We start from the raw sequence: 25,909 nt of genomic DNA, 5'->3' as shown, positions 1-25,909 counted from the left end.
GGTACGTGAATATATCATACAAGAGTGACTTATAAAAATAATAAGCCATCGTTAAATAATAATAAACAAGTGTCGGATGTTGAAGTGATTTAATGTAGGGACGTGATGCTCTCACACTCACTTGACAGCTGTGATGATCTGCTGTAGCAGTTGGTGGAGAACGTGGAAACACAGCGATATTAAAGCCTCAGACCAGATTTTCTCGTCCTCGGTGCTTTAGTCTTGTTATTGATGAAAACAAAGATGACATCACCTTGTTTTGGTCAAGCTCCCAAGATTACAATGGCAACTTCACTTGTTCCAAATAAAGACCGATGTAAAGAAATTATGAGTACCAGACACAAAGGGCAACAAAAAAAAGGATGAAACAACAAAGTTTATGCTTTGAAAAGCCTGTAACACGTCCAAAACTCAGCTGGAAGGCCAACGTCAAAACCTCAGTCTAACCTAAAGCAATCCAAGCACGTCCAGTCTGTTCCAGCAATGACTTCATCAAACAGTAATGGCAGCAACTAGAGTTATGTTACGCTATATAATCCGAGTATAAATCGAGTTAGAACAACATTTCTAAGCATATTTTTTAAAACACTTTTCATAGCATAGCAATTGTTTCATTCTCAACACGATATAAGATTTGAAATAAACCCATCAAAGAGATGAACTGTATCTTGAAATAAATGGTTACAGGAGGCGTGGCAGTTGCACCTTTAATTAGTAATTTGGCTTTAGCCTGGATCCAATCATCCACATATAATTAATCACCTGCTTGGCCTGTTTGACCAACTGTTTTGTAAATGTTCTGCACGAGTCAGATTTGTACTTATTTGTCTTTGTTATACTATGTGACTTTTTTAAATCATGTTTAAATGATACGATCTTCTTGTGCTTAATAATTAAGTCAGTCATCTCTTGACTGACTTAACCTGTAAATGTTGGTTCTTTGTAGCATTGGCTGTGAGAATGTCTCCCTCTGGTGGAGAGAAAGAGTCAATCATCCACGCAAATCTGAACGATCCAAACTCTTGGATAATTCTGACTGCTGACAAATGGCTGATTTCTTGCAACATCACTTGTCTCCATATTCTCATAACGAGTGACTGACTATATCTAGGTTCCAAAAGTACGTCTGCTACTGCTCCATATAAATATGTGTGACTAAAAGATTAATTACAAACTGAGACCAATTCAGGCACCACTTCAATGTTTCCTTCCTTTTTATCTTTACCCTGTTGCCGTGACAACAATGCAATATAGATTGCATTAGAGCATTAATTTTAAACGCTCCATTCAAACATTCGTGCTGCTTTATTACCACATGTGAATTCTCTTCAGCTTGATTATGTTTGTTTTTTGGATATCAGTCGGCTCAGTTTGGGTTACGGTTTACGTGGGAAAGAATAACACCATGTCATAAAGTAATAATATAAGGCTTTCATGGGAGACTTGTTTAATGTGCTGTGTGTGCAGAGATGTGCATCGGCGCATTTATGTTAAAGAACAATCACACATAATATGTCATACAAAAATAAACATCTGTGATCAAACGGCATTACAGTACGTTCTGTTTCAGATCAGTTAAATAAAAAAGGCAAATCTCTGCAATATTTACACCTGACATAAAATATTTAAATCCACCCTCTTCATACATACATAGATACATACATACATAGTCTGTTCAGTCTGTTCTCTCTCGCGCTGGTTTCCTCTTCCTGTTCCTCTTGGACCCTAGACCTGTTCGAGGTGGAGTTTCCTTATAGTCTTCGCCTGAGCCTGTATCCACGCCGTCCTGGGCATCTCTCCAGCTGTCGGGGACCTCGGGAAAGTCCTCCTCTGGAGACTGGATCGATCGGCCGTACACTTTGCTCTGCAGGTCGGCGATGTCATTACGGATGTCTGCCATCAGCAGTAGCAGGAAGTCAAAGGAGCCTGGAGGGCCCTGGGGGTTAAGTCAAAAAAAGAAAGATTTATCAAATATTTATATTTTTATCCTATGAATTATTAAGGGAAATTAAAGTAATATGAATCTCACTTTTATAGAATTCAATGGCCTTTCTTCTGCTGATCTGTATTTACTCAGTAATCACTGAGTTGATCACAGCAGGGGTCCAGCTGATCAGTGGCCTAGCCACAGGGCTTTTTCTCATTTGTTAATGTTAGCATTATGAGAGTTTATCTAAGTGGATAATAGTGACAATTTCATACATAATACTCTTTAGTGACTATTTAATATATAATACTATTTAGTCTGAATCTGTTTAATGCTTGTTCTGGCTAATAGCTACATGTTAGAGTAGTGGGGCATCAGTATAGATAGCCATAGTCTTACTGGTGGTCCGGCAGGCCCAGGAGCTCCTCTATCCCCCTGGGGAAACAAAGCAAACATTTAGTTTAGATGAATTACAGTGGAGGGGGAAAAAGCATGAGAAAAATTCATTATTTTCTGTTTAGGGAACTTTTCGAAGGAGTGTAAAGAAGGGAGAGAGAACTGAGCTCAGGATGAGAGTAACCGCAAATACCTTATGGATTAAACAGGGAACACAGTTCAAAGAAACATGCACTCTGGGTAATTCTATTTTATATTATTACCTTGGTCATTTGACGTAATGCTTTTGGTGACTGGCTTCTGTGTGTTTTTGGTGAGAGAACAACTTTGCTTTCATCTGTGCGTGTCATGCTGTATTGCTGCTTATTAGCTTTTCTTAGCATAAAAACAAGAATCAGGTGGGAACAGCTCTCTGTAAAGTTGACAAATGCACAAAACTCTAACATCTAAATCTCACAAATAACATTTTGCATCTAATATACTTAATCCTACCCAGAAACACAAGCTGGGGCTTTACACAAAGTTAAGTGGTGGTACAGCTATATCTTATTAACTGCTCACTGAGCCAGAGAAACCGTTCCAGGACATAACTTCCCGTGAAACCACAATTTGTAGTTGGAACCAATGAAAATGTTAGTGGGTATATTTTTAAACTGAGAGACACAGGCGAACTGTTTCCCATGTATCCAGTGTAAGGACCCAAATCGTGAATCAGTCTAACTTATTCAAGATAAAAAATTTAAAAAAAGTTTATAGCTTAAAATATTGAACTATTTCCTCAAGAGACTGCACCCACTATACAAAACACTCAACGCTGTTAGATGGACTATCAGGTGTCATGGCAGCATGTTATTTACTGATGCACATTGCTCTTGACTACTGTGGTTGTTCGTCAGGCCCAGGGTCAAGCTGAGGCTGTGAGTGTTTTGGCAGATGGTTTGGATTTGTTACTCAGTGAGACAGATTACCACCACCCTCCAATCTATCCACACAAACATCCGAGCCGTGCTGAGAGAATACCAAGGTATTGTGTCAAAGGGGCAGATGCACCTAAGTCGTTCCATGCATTCGGTCCACAAGCTAAGCAAACAAGGCTTTGATGATGTGAGCCGCAGTACAATATCTTTTAATGAATCTTTTATGCTTTAATACCTCGTGTCTGCAAATTTTAAGGCTCGAAAAGGAGGCATCATCAAAACCTCTTATCTAATCACATTGCTGTTAGGTCTGATATCGTTTCAAAATTGTCTGGATACGACCTGCCAGAACGACCTCGGCTGGCTGCTCTAAATTGATTCTGACATCCTGCAGGAACAGGAAGCTTCAGCTTCCCATTGAAAGTAAAGAAACATCCCCTCATTCACAGCACCACTGACCTGCCATACTTATCACAGATGAGGGTCAGCTCAAAGACTGACAGGCTTTTGCTTTGTGGCTAAACGTTTTATCAGCAGCAGTCTTAAGTAATGGAAGTCATTTCAAATTGATGCAATAACTGATGAAAACAACAGTTCAACAACTCTTGAAACTAATTTGTGTCAAGAGTGCTAAACGAGAGTGGACAAACTCAGCTGCAAGCGATTCAAACACACTGCATAAGATCAAAAGAACAAGATGTCACTGTTTCCGTCTGACCTGGCTGTTCTTTGATTCTCTGTCTATGGTTTTAATGCAAAAAATGTGAACAGTGCAAAAACATGCACTGTGTCTCCTTAAACTGAGTCTTAACCTTCGGCTGAAGCCTCGGTCAAACTCTTTGCCTTTGGCTTCCCAAGGAGGCAAAGGAGGAACAAAACATACCAGTTAGTCCTTTGAAAAACTGTTAACTCCAGGCCAATCTAAAGGCACCGTTCACGAAATCCTTGAGATATCAGACAACCACCCTGGTGGTCAGGAAGAAGTGACTGAGTTAGCACTTAATATTCTAGCATTGGCAGGGAGATGGCCTTGTGAACTGGATCACTTCTTACTCAGGATGCTGAAGAAATCTCTTGACTTGAATCATAGCCAATTGAAACTACCTAACTTGAAACAAATTATCTGAATCTACACATGGCTAAACATGCAACAATAATATTGTGCAAACTGTCATTTGGCACGCTTGAGATTTTGCTCTCTGAACTTGTAGCAACTTGCGGTTAAGTCATCCTAACATCAGAAGGGTCAAACTCAGCCTGTGCACCATCCGGCGGAGGATCTGCAACTATCCTGGCACTTATGTTGCTCATTTCACTTCACATCTGGAGCAACTGAAAACCAATTAAGCTATTGAGAGATGCCTTTTGACAGGCACAGTATTTGGCAAGTCTGTTTAGTTGGTACGTTGGCAGTTTATGCAACAACTTTTACTACTTTCCCTTCCAAGAGTAAAGCTTCCACTGCCAAGAACGCCCGCTGCCTCAAGGGCAATGTACTACGCAGCTCAAATCTTGTCCAGAGTATCTGCCTCTTACAGGAAAGTTGTATCTTAAAATACATAGAAGAAACTTGATTAAGTAAGAAAATACCATCTGACCTCACCTTTATTCCATCTTTTCCTGGTGCTCCTGGCGGCCCCTGTGAAATAAAAAACTATTGTTAATATGTGTACATTGATTAATGAATAGTCCGTTTTTTCATGTTAGCCTGGCAACAACACAGTATATATAACCAACTTGTTGATGCCTTCTGGCCTCGCATCCAAACAAAAACATGTTAATGCTTCATTCAGTATTTTCTCGGGAAAACAATTTACCAAAACCCCTAAATGCAAAACTACATCCAGGGAGATGAACCAGCCTCCGGGCCATTTCTGAGAGACTTCAGATCAATAGTAGAGAGCGCTTTGATCTGTTCCTTGAGATAATTATCTCTTAAGAAGTGTGAAGACATCACCTAGGGAGTAGTGCCAATATTCAGATCATTACCTCTGAGTCACTCATTCATCATCTCTGAAACTCTGACACGCAGTCAAACACATGTGACCTGGTGGCCAAACCTCATAAATGTGCTTAGAATCGAATCGTTTTTTTTTTTTTGTGAGAAGAGTGGACAACTCCCTCTTAGTCAGACCTCACCAGCATGAGCTCTGGTCAGTATAAAGGGTGTGAATTAAAACACTCACACACAAAGCAATAGACCACTTTCTACTGTAAAAACACGGTTCCAGACTTCTTAGTTTCACTTAATGCAGCTCATGGTCTGACAGATTACAAGTGTTGATAGTCAGACTTATCAATAATAAGATTGAATAAATGGAAAACCTTTCACAAGTAGGAATACGTCTCAATGGCCACATCCTGCACATTCTTGATTCAGATCCCACACATTATGACGCAGGCTTTACATTCGCAGGCAAGTCTGAGTGCTGCACAATAACGCAGAGAGCCAAAGAAAACAACTAAAGCTGTAAATGGATTCCGTCCTCTCTGTTGCCATTACCATGTGTCATCCTTTTTCACTTTCCAGAAATTAAGGTCTTTATGAGGGGTGCGTGATGGGATGTATTTTGTGTTTCTCTGGGGGCCTGTCTCACGATGCAGGATTACTAAATTATCTGAATAATTTTAGTGAGTAAAAACCAGAACCCCATAAAATCTGCAGTACAGTAAAAAAGAATAAAAATGAGAATATGCAGGATTTACTGCTTTTCATATTCATTTAAATATTTTACCTTGTGACACAAAGCACAGCTGTGATTAAAAAGAAAACAAAGGGAAGGTGTTCCAACTTATTATTAAGAGGTCACATTTTGGACAAAAATATTTGTTTTTTAGAAGGCCACATTCTCACACATGAGAAATAGCACAAATGATCCACAAACTGTGAAATGGAATCCTTTTGATGTACGACCAGAGGTTTTACTTTCAGTGGAAAGGTGATTCATAATTATTAAGAAACAGGTATACGTGAACTCACCACAGGTCCTCGGGGGCCTCTTTTGATGTGGTACAGGTCTGGTGTGGGTCCAACAGGTCCCATCAATCCCCGGGGACCAGGCGGGCCAGGGGCCCCCAAACGTCCTGTAAGTCCTGGAGGGCCCTGTGGTCCTGGGTCACCTAAAACAATATGGGCAGGACAACTGAAGTAATCCCCAAACAGCTAGTGGTATTTGTACAATGCTGGGCAGTCACTCCTGTATTTATCTAATAACTGATAAGCTGTAATCTGATCACTTATTATCTAGCACCAATGTCAGTTCAGTTTGTTCAATACTTTGATTCACAGACAAATAATGTCAGTTTCTGTGCTTTTTCTTTACTAGTAATAATCAAATATCAGCGCACACACACACACACACACACACGCTGTGTCAACATGTTAGGAAGCTGATATTAGCATTTACATCTAAGTATATCTGTGTCTAAGTATGATACTGTACGACTGTTGACTCTTAGGCTCAGTTTACAAACCTGAAACAGGTCTACACAGAGCCTAGGCCTCAGCACACTATGACTAAGCATTTACATTTGTGCCCTTGTGTGTCTGCATCATTCTGTAATGATGATGCTCTAGTCAGCTTACCTGGAGGTCCAGGGGAACCTGGAGGCCCCGGTAAAAATATAGGAGACGTCAAAGTTTTCTCACTCGTCATCTGCTCAGGGACATCAGCACTGTTTGACAGCACAGCCATCTTAAAGGAGATGTGAACAAAAAACATGGAAGAAGACTAAATAGAAAATAGATAAATTACAAAAATTAATTATAAACCAAATACAGATTAAAAACATCAAACTGAAAATCTGTTTTTCCCGTTAAAATGTAACCATTCGGCTTTGTATACCGCGATTCATAAAGGTCTGCAATGTCAAACAGGACAGGAACATTAAACACTGGCGGGCCAACATCAAGTAAGATTATGCTAAAACCGTACACCCTGTCAAAGATGAAAGTTGATCTTCTATCTGCACCACACTCCACAGCCAGATGGAAGGCCAGGCAACCCCTCTGCATTATTCAGCATGACCAAGAGGGTTCCTGCTCTGTATGCTAAGTGGCATCCTTGGGAAAAGTTATCTTTGATCTTTGTATAACATCATGTGGATCTGACAATCCCCGTGGGGAACACGTGAAAGACCTCACTATGCCCTAGAGAACTACAAATCAGAATTCACACGGGATGATGAAGCATATGTCCACTGCAAGGTTGAGGTTCACCTGCTGATCTGTAAGAATTATGCAAGACTGCAGCCTGTGACCTTGGGAACAGGTGTTTGACCTGCAGGGGGTTCCTAATTTCACACTTTAACGTCCTGTGATATGAAGAATGGGAAAACACTTATTCATATACTGTAAAAACATACAGTGAGCAGCAAATACCATGTTTTCATTTTGTTTTCTTAGTATATACAGTAAGGCTTTGGGAGCACCTAGACCACACAGCTGGAAGTAATATATCATGAGTTACAGTGGAGGGTGTTGAATGCCACTGTTGACAGGTTCTGACTAACTTAGGTTTAGACGTATGCAATTACACAGAGGGAAATGTATGTCCACTGCTGAGTTTTACATCAATACACCATTATGGACAAAGAAATCTACCAGGTTCAGTCCATTTTTTTTTATTAGGGAATAAAGTGCAATTATGTTTCTCAACAGACCTGTAAAAACCTGTCTGCTGTTGCTTCTGATACGCTGTCAGGCATAAAGTCTTTTAAGATAAAGTGAAGCCTGTGGCTGATGATAAAGAGGAGAAATAGTTACTGAATACACCTTTATCAAGAAGAGATGTTTAATTGGGGATTTTTGTGGTCAACCACAGCAAACTAGAAAAGTACAGTCTAGTGAGAAGGTGTATCAGGCATAAAATTATGACCACCTGACTAATATTGTGTAGGTCTCTGTTGAGCCTCTGTTGAGCAGCTGTGACTCATCAGAGAATGGACATGGGTCTTCTGAGGTTGTCCTGTGGTGTCCGGCAACAGAATGTGGTTGTGGATCATTCCAGATACTTGATCAGTTTGGATCTAGTGAATTTGAAGGTCAACAACTTGTGCTGTTCGTCATGTGTTTTTAGTTGTTCCTAAACCATTTTTGTGTGTGTGTCTGTGTCAGGTTGCATCCTGCTGGGGATGGTCGCTGCCATCAAGGAGTGTAAATGCTGAGGGTGGTAACATGTCTAAATAACATCCACTCCAATGTCAGGTCCAAAAATGTCCCGGCAGAACATTGTTTTGTCACGAGATGATCAATGTTATTTACTTCTCCTGTCAGTGGTCATAATGTTAGGCCTGATCGTTTCGCCTTCTAGTTACTTTACCTTCTGTTTAAGCTGGAGGACGGACATCTTGATCTGGTGGAAATCATCACATGTGGCTGAGCATGTTCCAGCATTCATGACCTTATCGGACTTCTCAAAGAGATGCACTGCTGGAAATGGGAAACATGTTTGCGTCACACGAGTTACCAGAAAACTGTCAGCAAAAAGGAAAAGCAGAGACTCCCTGTTCTTACTAAATATGTCCACTAGTTGCCATGTTTTGGGCAAGTTTGTTTTAAGTTCTTACTTAAAACATACAGTACTGTTAGGCAGGCAGTTTTTGACGGAACTCAGGAATTCAGCCCCAAACTTGCAAGGAACCTCCACCGTGCTTCACTGTTGCCTGCAGACACTCTAGTCCTTCGGTGAACAAACTGCCTTCTGCTACAGCCAGATATTTCAAATTTTGAGTCCTCCGTCCAGAGCACCTGCTGCTATGTTTCTACATCCTAGTTCCTCTGTTCCAATTCGTGCATAGTTGAGTTGCTTGATCTTGTTTCCATGTCAGAGGGTTGGATTTTTGGCTGCAACTCTTCCTCCTGGCCAGACTTCTTCAGACAGTCGATGGCTGTACCTGGGTTCCAGTGGTTTCTGCCAGTTCTGAGCTGAAAGCACTGCTGGACATCTTCTGATTTCGAAGGGAAATACGTTTGATGTGTTTTTCATCTGCTGCACTAAATTTCCTTTGCCGACCACTGCATCTACAAACCTACAAAATCCCTTACATTGTGCAAGTGTACCTGTAAGGATTGATGTTGGTTTGAAGGCAAAGGTTAGTAACACCGAATATTGATGTGATTTAGATTTTCCTTTTGTTCACTCGCTTTGCATTTTGTAAATTGATAAAAATAATAGCTTTGTGCACCTTCAGTGGTAGTTTGAAGAGTCTGTAAATGTGCACAACAAAAATCGATTTTCTCTGCTTCAGTTAAAACTACAATTTTCTAACCAATTTCCACACTCAAACATCACTGTACGTCCTTTTCTGCTCATTTCCCACCCACTAGAACACTGACATTTAATCAATAAACCATCTAACAGCAAGAAAACAACTCAAAAAGCACAGCAATCACTCCCCCCTTTCCTGGTTGAATGAGTCCACCTCAAACACAAGAAGTATTTAATAGATAGGTGAATGTCTGGACACTATTTTCCCCACTATGTTACAAATCAACAGGACATAAACCAGGAACATGATTATATGCGCCACAGTTTCTCACTCTCCTGCTTCTCCTGAAATGTTATAGTGGGTAATGGAAGACAAACTCATGGGAGGAAGTAGCAAATCTGCAGCCCCTCACCGCTTTGTTGGCAACTGAATCTAGGGCGCAAAGATGGTTTATATCGCCTGGACCATTTGTGATGTTTTCCTCAAGTGCATCCAGCAAATCGGAGAAGACCAGGAGTCACAGGGGCAGCAGTATGTTTGGGAGACAGAACCTAAATGCTCAAGGGGCAGGGATGCCTAATGACTACCAGGTGTCTATGTTTGCAGTACCCCCCACTCGTCCCTTTCAATCTCTCAAACGCACACGCAGAAATAACAATGTGTGGTCAGCTCCACATCACGGTCAGATGCGATGTGCCCTCAAACCTAAGAGAAAATGTCAGCAAAAACATTACTCTCACCTCTCTCCCCCTTGGTGCATGTTTTCCCATCTTCCTCCAGGAAATAGCCTTTCTCACACTCACACCTGTAGCTCCCCACGGAGTTGATGCAGGTCTGAGAGCAGGCGCTGGTGTTTTTGTCTGCACATTCATCAATGTCTATATGATGCAGGGAAGAGAAAATAGACAGCAGATCCCATAAATCTAGATTACCAACAATATGCAAAAAATAAAACTGACATATTAGAAAACGGTAACAGCATGTAAAATTGCTATGGTTTTTAATTTTTGTGTTGAATAACAAACAAAGCAGGTAATACAGTTAAAACATATTAGCCACCAACGGATTAAAAACAAAATTAACTAAAAAAAAATAATATCTACATTCAGTCCCATTTACTTATTACAGAACTGGTTACGTCCAAAGCAGTTAAGGAAATAAAGGCTTCAACATTTAAGTTTAACATACAGCTGCACATTATTCAATCTGACTGCTGTAATATTTTTACAGGCATTTTGCCAAACTGACTTTTGGGAAATAAAGAGACTAAGCCAATATTGCATTGTGTGCAACAATTTGACAACTTGTACTGAAGAATTGCTGAACGACAGAAAGTCAAAACTGAACTTTTTACTCATAACAAATCTAAGGAATGTCAAGCATTGCCTTATTTTGTAACAGGATTTTTACAGATGACCCGTTGAAAGGTCTCACCGAGGCAGTAGGGCTTCTCTCTGTTTCTGTGGCGCTCACGGTCATAGCGGTAGCCGGGGTAACAGGTGCACACCACTCGACCAAAATGGTCAGTACACTGCTGCTCACAGGGGGCGCCAGCACACACGTCATAGTCTGTGGAAACAAATCTCATCAATGTAAACAGAGGAAAACACAAAACATAATCTCACATCCATTACAGTGTTTTAACTCAAAACAGGCAACAACAGAAAGTTGAGTGAAATATTATTATTTATCATGGAACTAAAGACCTGATTTTCCAAAATCATCACAAAAACACAAGAGAGACATCCAGTTTTTTTTTTCTTACCTTCAGGAATGCACTGGCCCAAAACAAACTTGAAGCCCTGGCAACATTTCTTTCTGTAAAACAGACATAGACATGAACATAAGAAGGCAAATTCATAATGCTTGAGGATTCATATGACAGGTCACATACTTCCTGACACGTACGAATCAGAAAGTGTAACAGAGATTAGCTCTGCTTTCACACTTACGCTTGTGGGAAATCTTCACAACGTTGCCAGAATACACTTACACACGAGTTGTTGCGTGTTCCTTCATGTCTGATAGCAATCCTCTGAATTACAGTTAAAATCCCCCACTGAGTTGACTGTGTTGTTTCCCATATCTCTTAAAACTTCTGATTCCCTCATTGCAGAGCTAACATTTAAAATTGGACTTCACTTCTAAAACTGATTCCTGTCACAAATGTTATATATACGGCACAAAACAATTACTTTTTTTTCTCTCCTTTTTTTTAAATGTCTTAAATGCACATTTTTTGGTGCTAGGAAACAACTTCATTGGAAAAACTGAAGCAACAAAACAGTGGGATTTCCACTTACACCTTCAGTTTAGTTTTATTAATACCATGTCCATGCATCTTCTGCAGTATTTTATCATGACACAAGACATGTCATCATAAGGTATTATCATTCCTTGATCACACTTAGCTCTAAGGAAAAGTGCTACCATGTGTTAGCTCCAAAGAGGGGATGATAGAACAATCCAATTACACCATGAAGTCATAGCACCAAAGCCTTTGATAGAGGTACTGAAAAACGATTACGGTATAATGCGTTACAGCTTAGTTTCAGAAGCAGCTATAATGACAGGGGTATTCCCTGGATATTTCATATAATGAAAGTTCTCAATCTTTTTCTCACCAGCATTAAAGCACAACTGATTAAATTTATTGACAAATTTTATGTTAACTAAACTGACTCCTGCACTCGGTCTGGTTGTCTAACAGGACACCAGAGTAAAGAGTCTAATTTTACTCAACTCAAAACAAACCTCATAGTGGTCATAAAGGAAATACCATCGGGCTCTGCTTGTTAGTACAAACAGATGCACATGGGAAGACACACAAGGAAATGGTTGGATAATAACAGAGGTTTGGAATTTAGGAAAAAGTAAGAAACACTTATCCATTGAGGGTCATTTGTTTCTGAGGTCTCCCTCTTAAACAGCCCATTAGTCTTTGAGCAGGATCACTGTGTATTACAGTAATTGTGAAACCAACGATTTCTTAATTTCAGTTTGTCTTATTACATCATATTACAGTAATATTTTCCATTTGTGACTTCCAGTTTTATTTATGGATCAATGAACCATCTCTAAAAGGTCATAAATCGTGTAATATAGTCCCAGTAAAACAAAGTAAATCACTGACTCTGCCCCACAGCATTCTCCTGAGATCTGCCCTCTGCAGTCCACTGTTTTTACATCATTTTGATGGGTACAGGAAATGCAGAAACCAAGTAGTCATTCGCTCCCTCGACTGCACATTTACTACCTGAAAAGGGGCCACAAGGACTTCTCATACTGAAGAATATTAACCTGCAGCAATCACATTTTAAGTCTTTGCTGACACTCTACACCTCAGCTAATGCAGCAGCTGTGGGTATTGCGGGTAGGAAAGAAACCACTGGAGGCCCTTGATGATTTGAGAGGAGGCCATGTGTGCTGGATATATGTATGAATTTATGCCATTAGCCATTAACAGACTCCTAGCTTCAGCTGTAATCTGTTGGCATTGGTGATTAAGATGGTTAATGTGGTATATATTATACATGTTAAACATGTTAACGTTGTCACGTCAGAAGGACCATGTCAGCATCTGGCAACCTGAAGCTGGGCTCAGACTATAGTTGACTCATGCTGAAATCATTTTGCATCACAGACTTCAGGGGAAACTTCACAGATACTCCTTTCTCTAATCACAAACTTGCACACATGATTTGGAAATATTAGCGTAGCTCACATTACAGGATGTGACCCAGTGTAATTTTGTAACATTTGTGCTGTGGCAGGACCATAACATACCCAGCAACCAATTTTTTTCAATTTTGGAATTTGAGAAGAAACGGGTATCTATAATTTATATAAAACTACAAGAATGAATGCCTGTTACATGGGATAAAACTAGACATCACTTGGGAGTGAAATCTGGGTATGGCTATTTCAGAAGAGGCATGGGAAGAGAGCCTAACCCGCATTCACTAGCAAAAATCTTTCCGAATTCTAACCCTGGTTGTCCGAGATGTAATCATAAGCCTTCTTCAATAGGACATATGTTTTGGATGTGCCCCTCTCTTAGCAATTGTTGGGAAGACATATTTATTATACTATCACATATTTGTTGACAGACAGTAATTCCTAATTTTTACACTGCTATATTTGGTATACCACCCCCCAAATGTTAACTAAATCAAATGCAAGCAAAAACGCTAGCGTCTGGAAGTCAGACAAAGCACCATCATTTTTCTAAATCTAAACAAAACATCCTAAATCTGAAACAAAATCTGTATGAGTAGGGGCAGTATCAATGATTATGCCAGCAGTTCAGGAGGTTTTACAGTCGATTTTGTGAACATATTACCACAAAAAATCTGTTAAAAATTGGTGAGATCCTGACTGGATTTCAACGCTGGTTGTGAAAAGGAGTGAATTTGGGGACAAATATGCCCAAGGTCTTGGAGTCCAACTCCAAATTCACCTGCTACTGGGATTATAAACCCACAATATTGTTAAGAGGCTCTTTCATATGTGTTTTATTTATAGAATAGAAAACTTTATTTGTCCCACAATGGGGAAATTGCAGAATGATGCACTGTAAGGTAGTTTTTCAAGGTTAGTAACACCCTTTATAGTTTTATAACTGTAACCTATGCACTGAAGCAGGTAAGAATTGCATGTTTTTAAATGGCTTTTGTTTTATTTTTAAACTGTATGTTGGTGGGAGATGCTATATCTTGGAATGAGAGGGTTGATTTTAGGATAGTTTCCTGTGTGATCCAATATTTCATGTCACAATAACATCCTCATGAGGACAGGAGGCACTTATAGTAAATAAGCAGCTTAGCAAAATAACCAGTGTTAGCTGAACAATCATGAGAAAACAAACATCTGTGTCCGTCTCGAAAGGATCATGAAAGAGGCAACAACATCCCAGGGAATCCGGATCCAAATCTGTTCATTTTTCCTGGGTTGTATCTTTATTATTATTATCATCCTTATTATTCGGGGAAATGCTCATTAGCTCTGTAATATTCTACCTTATTGTATTGTCCGTCATTATGTTAGTACATAAGATATCCAACGTTTTAAATGTAATGTATTGGATTACTTTGCAGATTAAAACAGTTTTTTAGATAAAATAATAGTTTTATATTTCATTTTCCATTTAAATAAATCAATTTAATTTCACATTTCTTACATGCCCCATTGTTAACCTTTGACATTTTGACACTCACAGCCATGAAAACTGTCAAACCAAGAGAGAAACAAGACGATAATGAGTTAAAACAACATGGCCAGTAAAGACACGGTGTGATGGATACTTAGGTGAAGGCCAGTGCACGAAAGCAATAATTTATAATCTGAATCAGAATTTATGTCCTGGAGGTGGAAAATCTGTCACGGGAGGTCTTAGAGATCAACTACTTATTCATGAAAATAGCATTCTCTACATATAGTGTAGTAGGTGCTCTACAGTTTATAATATATCACAGTGGTGGTAGTGATGTATTTTTGTTTGTATAAACGCTAATTGTCCAGTCAGAAGAAAGACTAATATGGTTCATGTTTGTCAGGTTGTTTTTGTCATGTCATAGTTACGGCTGTGATTCCAGTGTGTAGTCCAGAACGGTAGCTGCTTAAGCCACTTGGGATAAATTAGCAGTGTTTCCCCATAACAAAGACCAAGTTGTTACAGAAGGAACTTTTTTTTATGTATAAATATAGCATAAATGAACAGTGTGAAACTGCCAGGAAGTTAGTTCATTAATGCTGATGTCGAAATGTTTTTAATTCTTTTAATTCTTTCCAAATAGCAGCGGATACGTGTTCAGAGACAATATCTGGCACCAAATCCCCAAAAGCTATTGAACAATCCACCTCAGCTCCTGTCTCCCGCTCCACACTGAGACAGAAAATATGCTGTGGCAATTAGAGATGAAACATTTTATGATATTCAACACACAAAATGAAATCCCACTGAGTTATGACGATAGCATCCTCCATAAAAACAGCTCTGAATACAATCCTGTGCAAGCATCTTGTTTGCTCTTGTATTTCATGCAAATCAGCAAACAAATTCAAAACACATGTGGATTTCATTCATATTCATGAGCGAGAGAACAAGGGAGGGAAGATTTCCCTAAAGCCTTCATGACACTTTTCTACAAGAATACCAATGAGTTTGCAGAGACACATGTCTGCACACACACTACCAGCACGTTGTGATTGACGTTTGATTTCAGACACACAAGACTATGAGGCCTGCACTTGTTCAGAGTGATTCGGACATCACAGACAATTTTGTTTGTTTTGTCACCTGTGCCTTTTTTCACCTTGGGGTTATTTAATTTTGTCAGGGATGCATATCATTTTACAAGGGGCCCCTTGAAATCTAGACATAGAGTAGTCTGACCTCTGTTACCCCGGTGCGACCCATAAGCACTCTAACTACCTTATAAACAAAGGCCCTCCCGTGAACCAACATGGTGGACCAGCTCGGCCTGGCTTTGTCTTGTAATTAAACGCACTGCTTCACAGAAGGCGAAACGTGCGGAAGGATGAGGAAGACACAGATACGTGCTCTTCATCGTGTCCAAGCACGCTCTTCTCACTAACAGGGATAACAATAACCAAACTAAATGGTATCACACACACAAGCACACAGCTGTGAGACAACACGTGCGGTCTGCTCAGTGGAGGCTTATTTGTCTAGCATTGCTGGCAGTGATATACAATAACATGTCTGCATTCCACACAAGACAAGATGTTTTGTCCGGGAGGAGAGGACACCCAGATTTGTTGGGGCGTAGAAGATACTGAGTTTTATACATTTGGAGAGGTGTTCGGACTAAATCAGTAATATTATATAAGAGATCTCTATGGGGTTTAAAAGTTATGAATAGCATTTATTTTTTTATAAATTATATTATAACGAGAGGTAGTTGCATGGCCTTATGTCCTGCCCTGATAACTATGTTAAAAAATATATACAGTATGTTGACAATATGAGAAGCTAAAAAGCTTTACATTTTAAACACTTATGCAACCAGACAATCTAATCTAGACATCTCCATACTCAGCATTTGTAGTGTAAGTATTCAGTTTCTACTGTATGCTCTTAATTTCCCCCAAATTAAACTAATTAGCTCATTAATTTCTCCAAGACTTTTAAGCAAAGGTTTCCAACAGAGTATGAATAAAATAACAGAGAATTAAATGTAGGTATTGGGAAATTGTGAGGACCATTTATCAGTGGCTTCTTGGCTGAAAAGTTTATTGACCTTGCACAGTCTCGTTTCAAGGTCCTCTCGGGCTCAGACATCCGTTTTCTTGTCTTTCTTAACTTGGCTCTATTAATAGATCCTCAAAAGAAAAAAAATGGCACTTCTAGTTGAATTTTTAAGGCGCCTGAAACAACTGTTTGCGTAACTTTGCTTTCCTCTATCCTGGATTGTGGCGGTGGGGGGAGTCACCGTTATAGCCAAGAAAGTGGCAGAGATCGTTGCAGATTGACAAATTTGTCCTTGTAGCTAGCGCTTAATGATTATTATGATCAAATCGTTATTTTTTGGAATAGTTCAGTTGCCTAAACAATAGAGCAATTACCTTGTCGCTCTTTATACTAACTTGGCTGTTAATATCGTTTTTGCAAACATATGGTGTCTAAGTATCTGGTATGAGCTTTAGAAAATTACCATTGAAATTCTTGTTTAAGTGTCTTGTAGTTACGTTCCTTGCCAGCATCCAATTTCTACACCTTATCCAGATGTTATCTCCTGTTTTTACGCTGTATATCACTTTTATCAATTGGTGCTCAGATCGTGTTCCAATCTTTTAAAATATACTAAAGTCAGATATCAGTAATTTATTGGTGGTAGTGTAGAAACTCAAGAATTGTGTCACAAACTTATCAACCCGATGATCTTGTGCAACCAGCGTAACGCTCACCACGCTTAACACTTATCTTGAAGAAAGCCAGAGCTTAGTAAATTATTGCCTGCTGTGTCACAAAGAGAGTAATAATTCTGGCAAGTTAGCAGTCGGAGATAATAACATAGAAGACTATGGCAGGTAATGTCAATATTAATGTTACTGTGGGGAACTGTTGGGAATGATTGTCGTTCTGAGGAATGTTTTAGGTCATGACTGTCGAGTGAGATGACATGTCTGCTATTTATCGTTAGATTTCTTTGGATCATCTTGGATCAGCTACAGTACTCAGTTATCAGAAAGTCCTTAAAGCTTGTTTAGTTACTACAAATGACCTCTACACAAAGTGCACCCAGAGTAGGAAAAACTGAAGTGATTTCTTTCCTCTTCTTTCAGAGTTGTTCACAGTGTGTGATCTGTACTTGACCTTACATTTAAGCTCAAGTTTTACAGCACAGTTACGGTTACAGCAGATGTTTGGCCCTTGTGCTGCAAATACATCCTGGACGGTATATCCTGATACATGCTAGCTCTTATGAAAGCTCCACAGCTAAATAAAAAAAAGAACACAGGCTCATACTCATCTGTAAACTATTCTAGATAATGGTCAGACCAAACAAGACACTGAGTAACCACAAAGATAATCATATGTATTGATAATGAACATAACTGTTGATTCTCCTCCAGCTGGAATAACATGACATAATTATGGGATGTTTTCATACACTTTGTTGTGGTTTATTATGCCTAATGTTCCATATGAACTATTGCAAGTTAAACTCAAACACCAGAATACGTTTTTCTGGCTGATGAGTAATATCAAAGAAAAAAAAATATCGGTCTGGAACCAAACACGAAGAGAAACTTCAGATTAAACAAAGACATCTGTCCAGCTTTTTATAGTCCATGTGAATACCGTGCTCCTCAGAGTGTTGTGCTCAAAAAACAAATGCAGCCAAACCCATCCACACTAGCGCAGACACACAAGATAAAACATCATACTCCCTCAAGGAGCACAAAGGTGCTCCGCAGTTTGTAAGACCCCCTGGTCTGGACATTCAAGCGTGATTCACATTATATCAGTTAGAAAAAAACACCATCACGTCAAAACGTGCCTATTTCTGTAAGGACATACCGGTCGTCATAACAAACAGGGAATAAAGTTAAGCAACGCATTGGTGATTCCAGAGCTAGACAAGACAATAGTGCGTTAAAAGGGACAGTTAAGTCTGCCAGTACTATGTCCAAAAAAACAACCCAAGGAGGAAATAAATTTTATTGGAACACATAAAAAATTACAGAGGGATCATCTTCCGAATGCCTGGATACCTTTGTGCTTTTCCAAACCACCACGCAGAGGAACCAAAACACTCTGGAGAGGTGACTTATTCTGCTAAAAAATACAGTCAGAAATTCTAAGGAGTTGCTGTAAAACACCAGTTTCTGTACAGGAACAGTTCAGACCAGACACCAGACTCTTAGACATAGTTCAGTCATTCCTCTTTTAAACGTGTTGTTGTTGCTACAGCTCTGCTACATTTTGTCCCATTATTATCAGTAATTATAATGTAATTATGGACAATTGTTTAGCAATGTCATAAAGTATGTTGGAAAAATATGCTTGTCCACTCGCTGATATCTGTCTGGTGGAAGCAGGCCATTATAGACAACAGCGATAAACCCAAAACACTTAGCAACATAAATCCCTGTAGAGAATAAAAGGCCATTTCATAGGCTTCTGTGTCCAAAACATAACTCAGCTGTTTAAGAGCCTCATGCTCTGCAACATGAATAAAATAAATCATCATTTCTGGACTCTTACTAAGAAGACAGATGTGCAGAAGTGATTATTGCAGAAGATATTAAAATACGACTATACTGTAGTATATATACTGTAGGAATACACAAAACTACTACTATATATTATATTATAGTCAATATACACCTGAAAGCTTATAGAGTTATTTGCTTTTTAAGGATTCACTTGGAAAAGCATCAATGCATTTTTGGACAGTATGAGCATATATCTAACATGTGATCTCAGCAAGTGACTCCTTGAACATTAAATGCAGTCGTCTGGTTGTTTTGTAGTAGGAGAACTCAATATACGGTAGATTTATAAAATTCAGAAACATTCTGCACAATGTAGAGCTTACGGGGAGTGTTGAAACCTGCATTCACACTGAGCTAAATTCTAGACATCCGGTGGAATTATATCAAAAAACTGAATTATGTTCAAAGTCGGAAATGCAACTTTACGTTTTTAAAGGATAGGTCAGAAAAATAAATGCGAATGGGCACAGTAGTATGATAAATAAAATGTAGAAAGCAAGCAACAAACCAAGAAACTGCAAGGACTAGATTTACTGGACCTTTTACATGAATTACTTGAATAAAATCCTCTCTCTTCCTTTTAAAATGAACTGCTCTTTGCAGTGCGGTTTCTGTCTGTATCCAGGGTGAGTGCATATACTGTATGTCTGCTCGGAAAAGTAATGGTGCCTCATTTGATCACTGGCATGGTACATTAACACAACCTATTGGTTAATGACAGTTTGAACTCTGTGCTCTTAGTCCGCACAGATCTGGTACCTTGGTAAGGCCTCTCATTTTAAAACAAGCAAGCAGTCTGGTTTGAATTTGTGCAAATGCATCGCTTAATTTAATGTAACTAATTTAAAACCCTGCGTTTAATTCCTTCCCTTTTGTTTTCATTTTCTCTCTTGTGACACAATGGTAACAGAAAGGTCCGGTAAATGTTACAGGAAAAAAATAAGGAAAATGTGCTGTCAAAGTGTGTAGCAAAACAATGCGTTGCTGTTAATTGTGTAAACGTGTGTCATTGTGGTTAATAGTCTATTAGAGGAAAAATTCAACATTTTGAGAAGTTCACTTACCCACTTGGGAAGATTGATATCCCTTTCATGTCTGCATATTCAAGTATGAAGCTACAGTTAGCAGACCTTTGAGTTTACAGGGACTGGAAAAAGGGAAGAACTTGTCTGTACAACAAAAACCATGTGTAAAAAACACTCCAAGCAGACTTTTTATTTCTGGGTTTTATACTAAGGAGCTCTCTCTCCTGTCTACAACTTCATCTAAAAAAATATATGAAAGTGGTATCTTCTTATCTGACTTAAATATGCAGATAGATAGACAGACAGGTCCAAACCAAATGAAATTTCATTCAGTTTCAGAATGAAGTCAGGCTCCGTTCTGTCTACACATGCTCTGTCTTGATGTGCACAGTGATGTTCGAGTGACATTTCCTAGTCTACGGCTGAGTTTGTTTTTAATACAGCTATATTATCGCACGCTTAGACAGCAGAAAAAATAGAAATATTGAACTGTTTAAGAAGGTCCATCAAAAATTAATTGAAGCCGGGATAGACTGAAGCCGGAACGATTTCGGAACCGCTGGAAAACCTTGAAGACCGGCTACACAAAATGCAACGCAAAAGCAAATATGACCCCACAGACTTTTCAAAACAAGGTGTTGCTTCAAGAATTATAGTGTGAGAACAATCTGCACATGTCACACGTCCGTAAACGGCCGTTCTGATTGAAAGTAGTGGCGCATGTAAACATCAGATCGGAAAAGATCACCTCACATGTAAACAGCTGATCTGAAACCTTCAATTGGAATGAGAAAAAAGTCTCCAACTACTGTCTCACATACATACAACACATAGTCATTTTTGACCAACAAAGAACCGCTGTGACTTGACCAGCAGTTCTATTTGGGATCCATTGGATCAAATGGTCTGCAGTGAAAGTGGTAGCATCAGTTCACTCCAGATTGTCCAAGCTTCTGCTATAATTCAACTAATGTCCACATTGACAAGCAGTGTCTTCGCATGATCTTCTTGCAAATCCTAACCCTTACCCTTCTAAACCTTCTAAACCTTCTAAACCTTAAAAGAAAAAAAAACCTGATTTGGTCAAAAATCCCTAGCAGTGACAGGATGTACCTGCCAGTGTTGTGTCTGCCTTAACAATATGCAGTCATATGTACTAAAATACTGTTAAAATACTGTACGGACTTCTCTGACTGACTATGTACAGCATTCATGCTGTGTTGGAATATGCAAATCTTAAATATCCATTTAATTTTTTTTCCGATGAGGTTAACTGACCCTGTGTTCAGCTTCCACTTGATAGTAACAGAATCAACGCACTTTCTGACTAATTCTCGTGATAAAGAAATCTTTCCGCTTTTGCGTTTAGAAACTCTTCTTTCCATTTATATAAACTTTCACTTAAGATGACGACAAGTGCAGATGTGTGCGATGCCGACACCTCAGGAAATTACACAGAGCACGGCCGTCTGCGGCCTGTTACAGTCAACCATCAGCGGCTCTTCCATGTGTTTCTAACTAAAACCATTCTGCTGGATGCAGGCCAGATATTACCAATCCCCTTCAAACACTGTGATTAATATGAAATTGTGCAAATACCACTTTGGGGAAATGCTAAAAGAATCCTGAAGGGATTATTAGTAATTTAATTCCTTTGTTATTACTCACAGATTTAACAGCTCATTGCGTTAACAGTGTGGAAAAATACTTCCGAAAAAGTAAACACCGTTATATAAATACTGCCACACTATGTAAATGATCCAAAAAAAAAAAAAAAAAATCAAAGAAAAATGTATTTTCAGAAAAGTGGTCCCCGAGGACCTGCCCTCCTGAAAGGTGATCTAAAATCAACAGTAGTTTATGACACATTAAAGGGGAATATCTTTCATCCCACTGTAGGAATGAAGGTCGACAAAACTCATAAAGATTTTGATGCCGAAAGCAGATGTTCTTTTCTTGGTGTCCTGTGTTACTACCTCCTCCTGATGTTTTAACAAGAAATACTGTACAATGAAACGTCTCTCAAATCAAAGACGACCTCTCAGTTATTCAATAACCTGTTTACAGTAACATCGGGCTTCAAGCCAGTACATGCAAGAGTCAATACAGTTTATTTACTGAATAATTCAGAGTCCTCAAAATCTAGCATAATTGTGACATCTATGACTCCAATGTTCATGTTTTGTCATTGGGCCTACAGTATTTGGCATGTGCCATGCTCTCATTGGCCACGTCATTCTTTCTGTTTGTCACTTTGGTCCATACGTGTGACATTTAACGTATTTTGTTAGAAGCATTTGAACTCATCAAACCAACGTGGTATCTTTATAGCTACTAAACATCAGGATATTAGCAAGGTCACATGCTGCGCTGACATGGACATAGTCATTTAACCACCTCAGTCAGAACAGATTGGCCCAAATTTATATAAGGTATAAACCTTAACACAATCTTTTTAGTGCCTGATAACCATGCGATGTGATGGTAATTCGTTTGTGTGTATACTTACACGTAAACATAAGGTGAAGTGACAAGTAAACTATATTCTGACTGAGGTTTTCCAGCATGTAAACATCTGTGCCTTGTTTTGTCTTGAAGTAACGTGATTCATCTATGATTCAAACTCCAGACTGTAACTGAGTGACCAGAACCAATGTAACACAAGCTCTGTAATGTAATTGTGTGTAGATGTGAAAGATCTGATATTGTGTTTCATTCATTCATGTTCTCATGACAAGCAGTGATTAACTGTGGTATGTGACATACAGTAACGCATGCCCACATGGGGCTTTGTGTGTTTTTATGTTATTTTTTAAAGTAGTAGTGAAATATTATATTGTATCCAGGGACTACACATAAAAATTAGGGCATAATGCATAATGTGGCCTGATGTTGTTGATAGTGGTGAATATCGTTAAACAGAATTACAAGTGACTCAGAGACATCGAAATTCAGCAGCAAAATTCTCAATGGGAAGAGAAACATCTGTGCTGCTTAAAAACCTCCAAACTTGAACCCGCTCTTCAAAACTGTGTTATTAACAATGAGTGTTCCAGCTGTTTACAATTTGAAATGACTCAAATGGTATATGAATGTGTGTTCACTGATGCAGGCGGGACCCGTCCTTTGGCTAGCTGCAGTCCTTCAGGACAGAACATTTAGCAGGTTATTATATTCACCAACGATGAATAACAAATAGCTGTGAAAAAAAAACGACATCACGTTGAGACACATTGCCAATTGATTTCAATTAGTTGATTAACTTGTCAAGTAATTTCACTGGAATGCGTGTACAAATATTGTTTTTATGCACAGTACAGCCATCAGCCATAGTATCATTTGTAATACATGTTTCTGGATAAAAAAAACATGATGAATAAAACTAGAGCACATTTACAGAGCAGACGCATGGAAGCAGAAAACCCGCAGTCTGTGGTGTACTTATCACCACATCCCTTAACCATTGCAAAACCAAAGCATGACCGAAGCGTGACCACACTACAGTTCTCCACGGAAAAAAACAGATGGGTGAAGGAGCATCAGCCAAAAGAAACAAGAGTTTCTTTTAAGAAAACCAAAATATCGAGAGAAAAAAAGTTGTTGATGCATGGTTTAGAGAAGGAAAAAGTGCCTGTGACCTGAAGCTGAATGTGAAACAGACCACACAAGGTCTCAGAGATCACCAGATAAATCATCACAAATCATTATACGTATGCGCTGCCATTTAGAGTGTATTAAAAACATATATTTAATGACATTTTGTGAATATCAAAACACTCCTCATCATTGGAAACAATGGCCAATTCTTTAACCGTGATTTGAAATACACTATAGGAAAAACATAGCTAGGGTATAATGTCCTGGTGAACTTTCAGTTTTGCACTGTGCACATGTTGATCTTTAGGCTTTGATAGAGGAAAATGTCCTCCTTATGCTTTAAACCTGCCAATTACAGCGTATTGTTGCAGTAAGTGAAGTGTTTACAATATGTTGAAATTCTCCACAATTGTCAACCTATCCTGAACAATGTGAAGCTTTAAGACACATTACAAAGAATTTGAAGTCTTGATCTTTCCGGTAAAGGCATGTTTTGTATTACAGTCTGCTTCCAAATGGAAACAGATGGCAAAACGCATGTGAGGAACCAAATCAAATTACTTGCTGTCCAGTAATGCAGAAAATGTTGAAAAAGAAGACAAATGAAAGAAAGCAAAGAAAACAAAAGGACGCCTTTGATTTTCCTAATTTTAATTGAGAACTTAATGATATTTGACCATATAGAAAGATTAAATGTTCTGATGCTTGACTTTCTGAAGTGGTTAAATTATTAGCAGCTACGCTTCTGACATAACACTTTAATTCAGCCACCAAAGAAATAAGAGATCGGATGCTTGTTGCTGTTTGTGTTCCACATCTGTCACTAAAGTATGCTCCTTAACACTAACATGTCCTCCCCTGCTCTAAACATGATAACTTAGACTCAACTGTATCGACCTCAGTGCTAAGGAATGGGATGAGGGACTCATCCGTTTCCTAATAGGGCAAGTCAGATCAACTGTTGTCAAGAGTATGACTGAAGATAATTCATCGCTAAATTAAATAAAAACCAAATATAACATTAAAAGTAACTTTTAAAATGCTTTGGAAAATATCACCCCCTATGGGAGCAAATATGTTAATGACTGTGAAGCAAAAACTTCCCCCTAACAACTCAGTTCGACTCACAGACTGTGAGAAACGTCCAACAGCACAATTACAGTTATATGTTAACACAGGACAGGACATCCAGAAGTCACTCACAGCCAACTGGCTCTACTTCTTGAACATTATTCACAATGTGCTGCAAAGTGTCATCATTACAGTGACACACATTAATGTGGTATGAATTATTTACATAGGCATAAATAACGTTTCTATGGGACAGTGAAAATGGACTAGAGCAGATGAGGAAACTGATGGCATTTGGGAAAAATATGTGATTTCATCCCAAGCTTTAAAATAAATATTAATAACGCTGAAATCATAATGTTCCTGCTGCAGTGCAGCACAGCAACGAAAGATCAAAACGGAAGTCCATAATGAGTACAGCCTTTCCTAAGTAATGATGTATTTACAAAGGGAGAACTGCACAGTATACAGGTGCAAACAGTCCCACCTGCACAAGAGTATTTACTAAAGTAGGGCATGCACACGGGCACGCAAGGAGATAATTAATCGAGACTGTAAATGAACAATAAGCAGCCAGACAACGGAGATATGGACACAATAACCTGATTGTTACAAGTTTCCATATAAGCAACAACTGACTTCCTGACAGGTAGGTGTATTGGTGGAAAGAACTGAGACAAAACAGCCTCTGACTGACTTACTAGAGATGTTACAAATAAAATAAAGCTAGTAAATTTAGAATAGTTTTGAGGCAAACAACACAACATGAATTAAAAGCATCAATCAGAATCAGAGTAACTTAATACCAAACAAGCACCTGACTCACAATTAAACCAGAAAAGCATCAGTACGATTTGATGTCTGTGGATGAAGCTGTATAAATTGAACTTGGAGGCTCTGGGCCTTTAATACAGAGCTGTACATACACAAACACAAAGGTCTGAAATATGAATATATCCATTTATTTGTGCTGTTGTCTGACACACTGAGGTGAAGAGTCCTGACCCTAACCATCTCTACCC

General features: G+C 38.9%; 1 protein-coding gene across 4 annotated transcripts in view; it reads right to left on the bottom strand.

The window, feature by feature from the left end:
• Positions 1–1,411: 1,411 nt before the first annotated feature.
• The window catches only part of ccbe1 (collagen and calcium binding EGF domains 1), a 50,081-nt gene continuing 25,583 nt past the window's right edge, over positions 1,412–25,909 (bottom strand). For 3 of the 4 annotated variants that reach the window (XM_047569077.1, XM_047569079.1, XM_047569076.1), the window contains 9 exons: positions 11,216–11,268; positions 10,885–11,019; positions 10,191–10,328; positions 8,562–8,671; positions 6,827–6,935; positions 6,221–6,360; positions 4,844–4,879; positions 2,327–2,362; positions 1,412–1,936 (listed from right to left, as the gene is read on the bottom strand). In XM_047569077.1, coding sequence (XP_047425033.1) covers positions 1,676–1,936; positions 2,327–2,362; positions 4,844–4,879; positions 6,221–6,360; positions 6,827–6,935; positions 8,562–8,671; positions 10,191–10,328; positions 10,885–11,019; positions 11,216–11,268 — 1,018 coding nt within the window. In that variant the 3' untranslated portion in view covers positions 1,412–1,675. The remainder of the gene's footprint in view (positions 1,937–2,326; positions 2,363–4,843; positions 4,880–6,220; positions 6,361–6,826; positions 6,936–8,561; positions 8,672–10,190; positions 10,329–10,884; positions 11,020–11,215; positions 11,269–25,909) is intronic. The other variant, XM_047569080.1, reaches the window with a different exon arrangement.

This window comes from Mugil cephalus, chromosome 19, assembly GCF_022458985.1.
Source record: "Mugil cephalus isolate CIBA_MC_2020 chromosome 19, CIBA_Mcephalus_1.1, whole genome shotgun sequence".
NCBI classification, from domain to species: Eukaryota; Metazoa; Chordata; class Actinopteri; order Mugiliformes; family Mugilidae; genus Mugil; species Mugil cephalus.
Note: the sequence above shows the minus strand (reverse complement) of the source record. Positions and strands in the feature narration are given on the sequence as shown.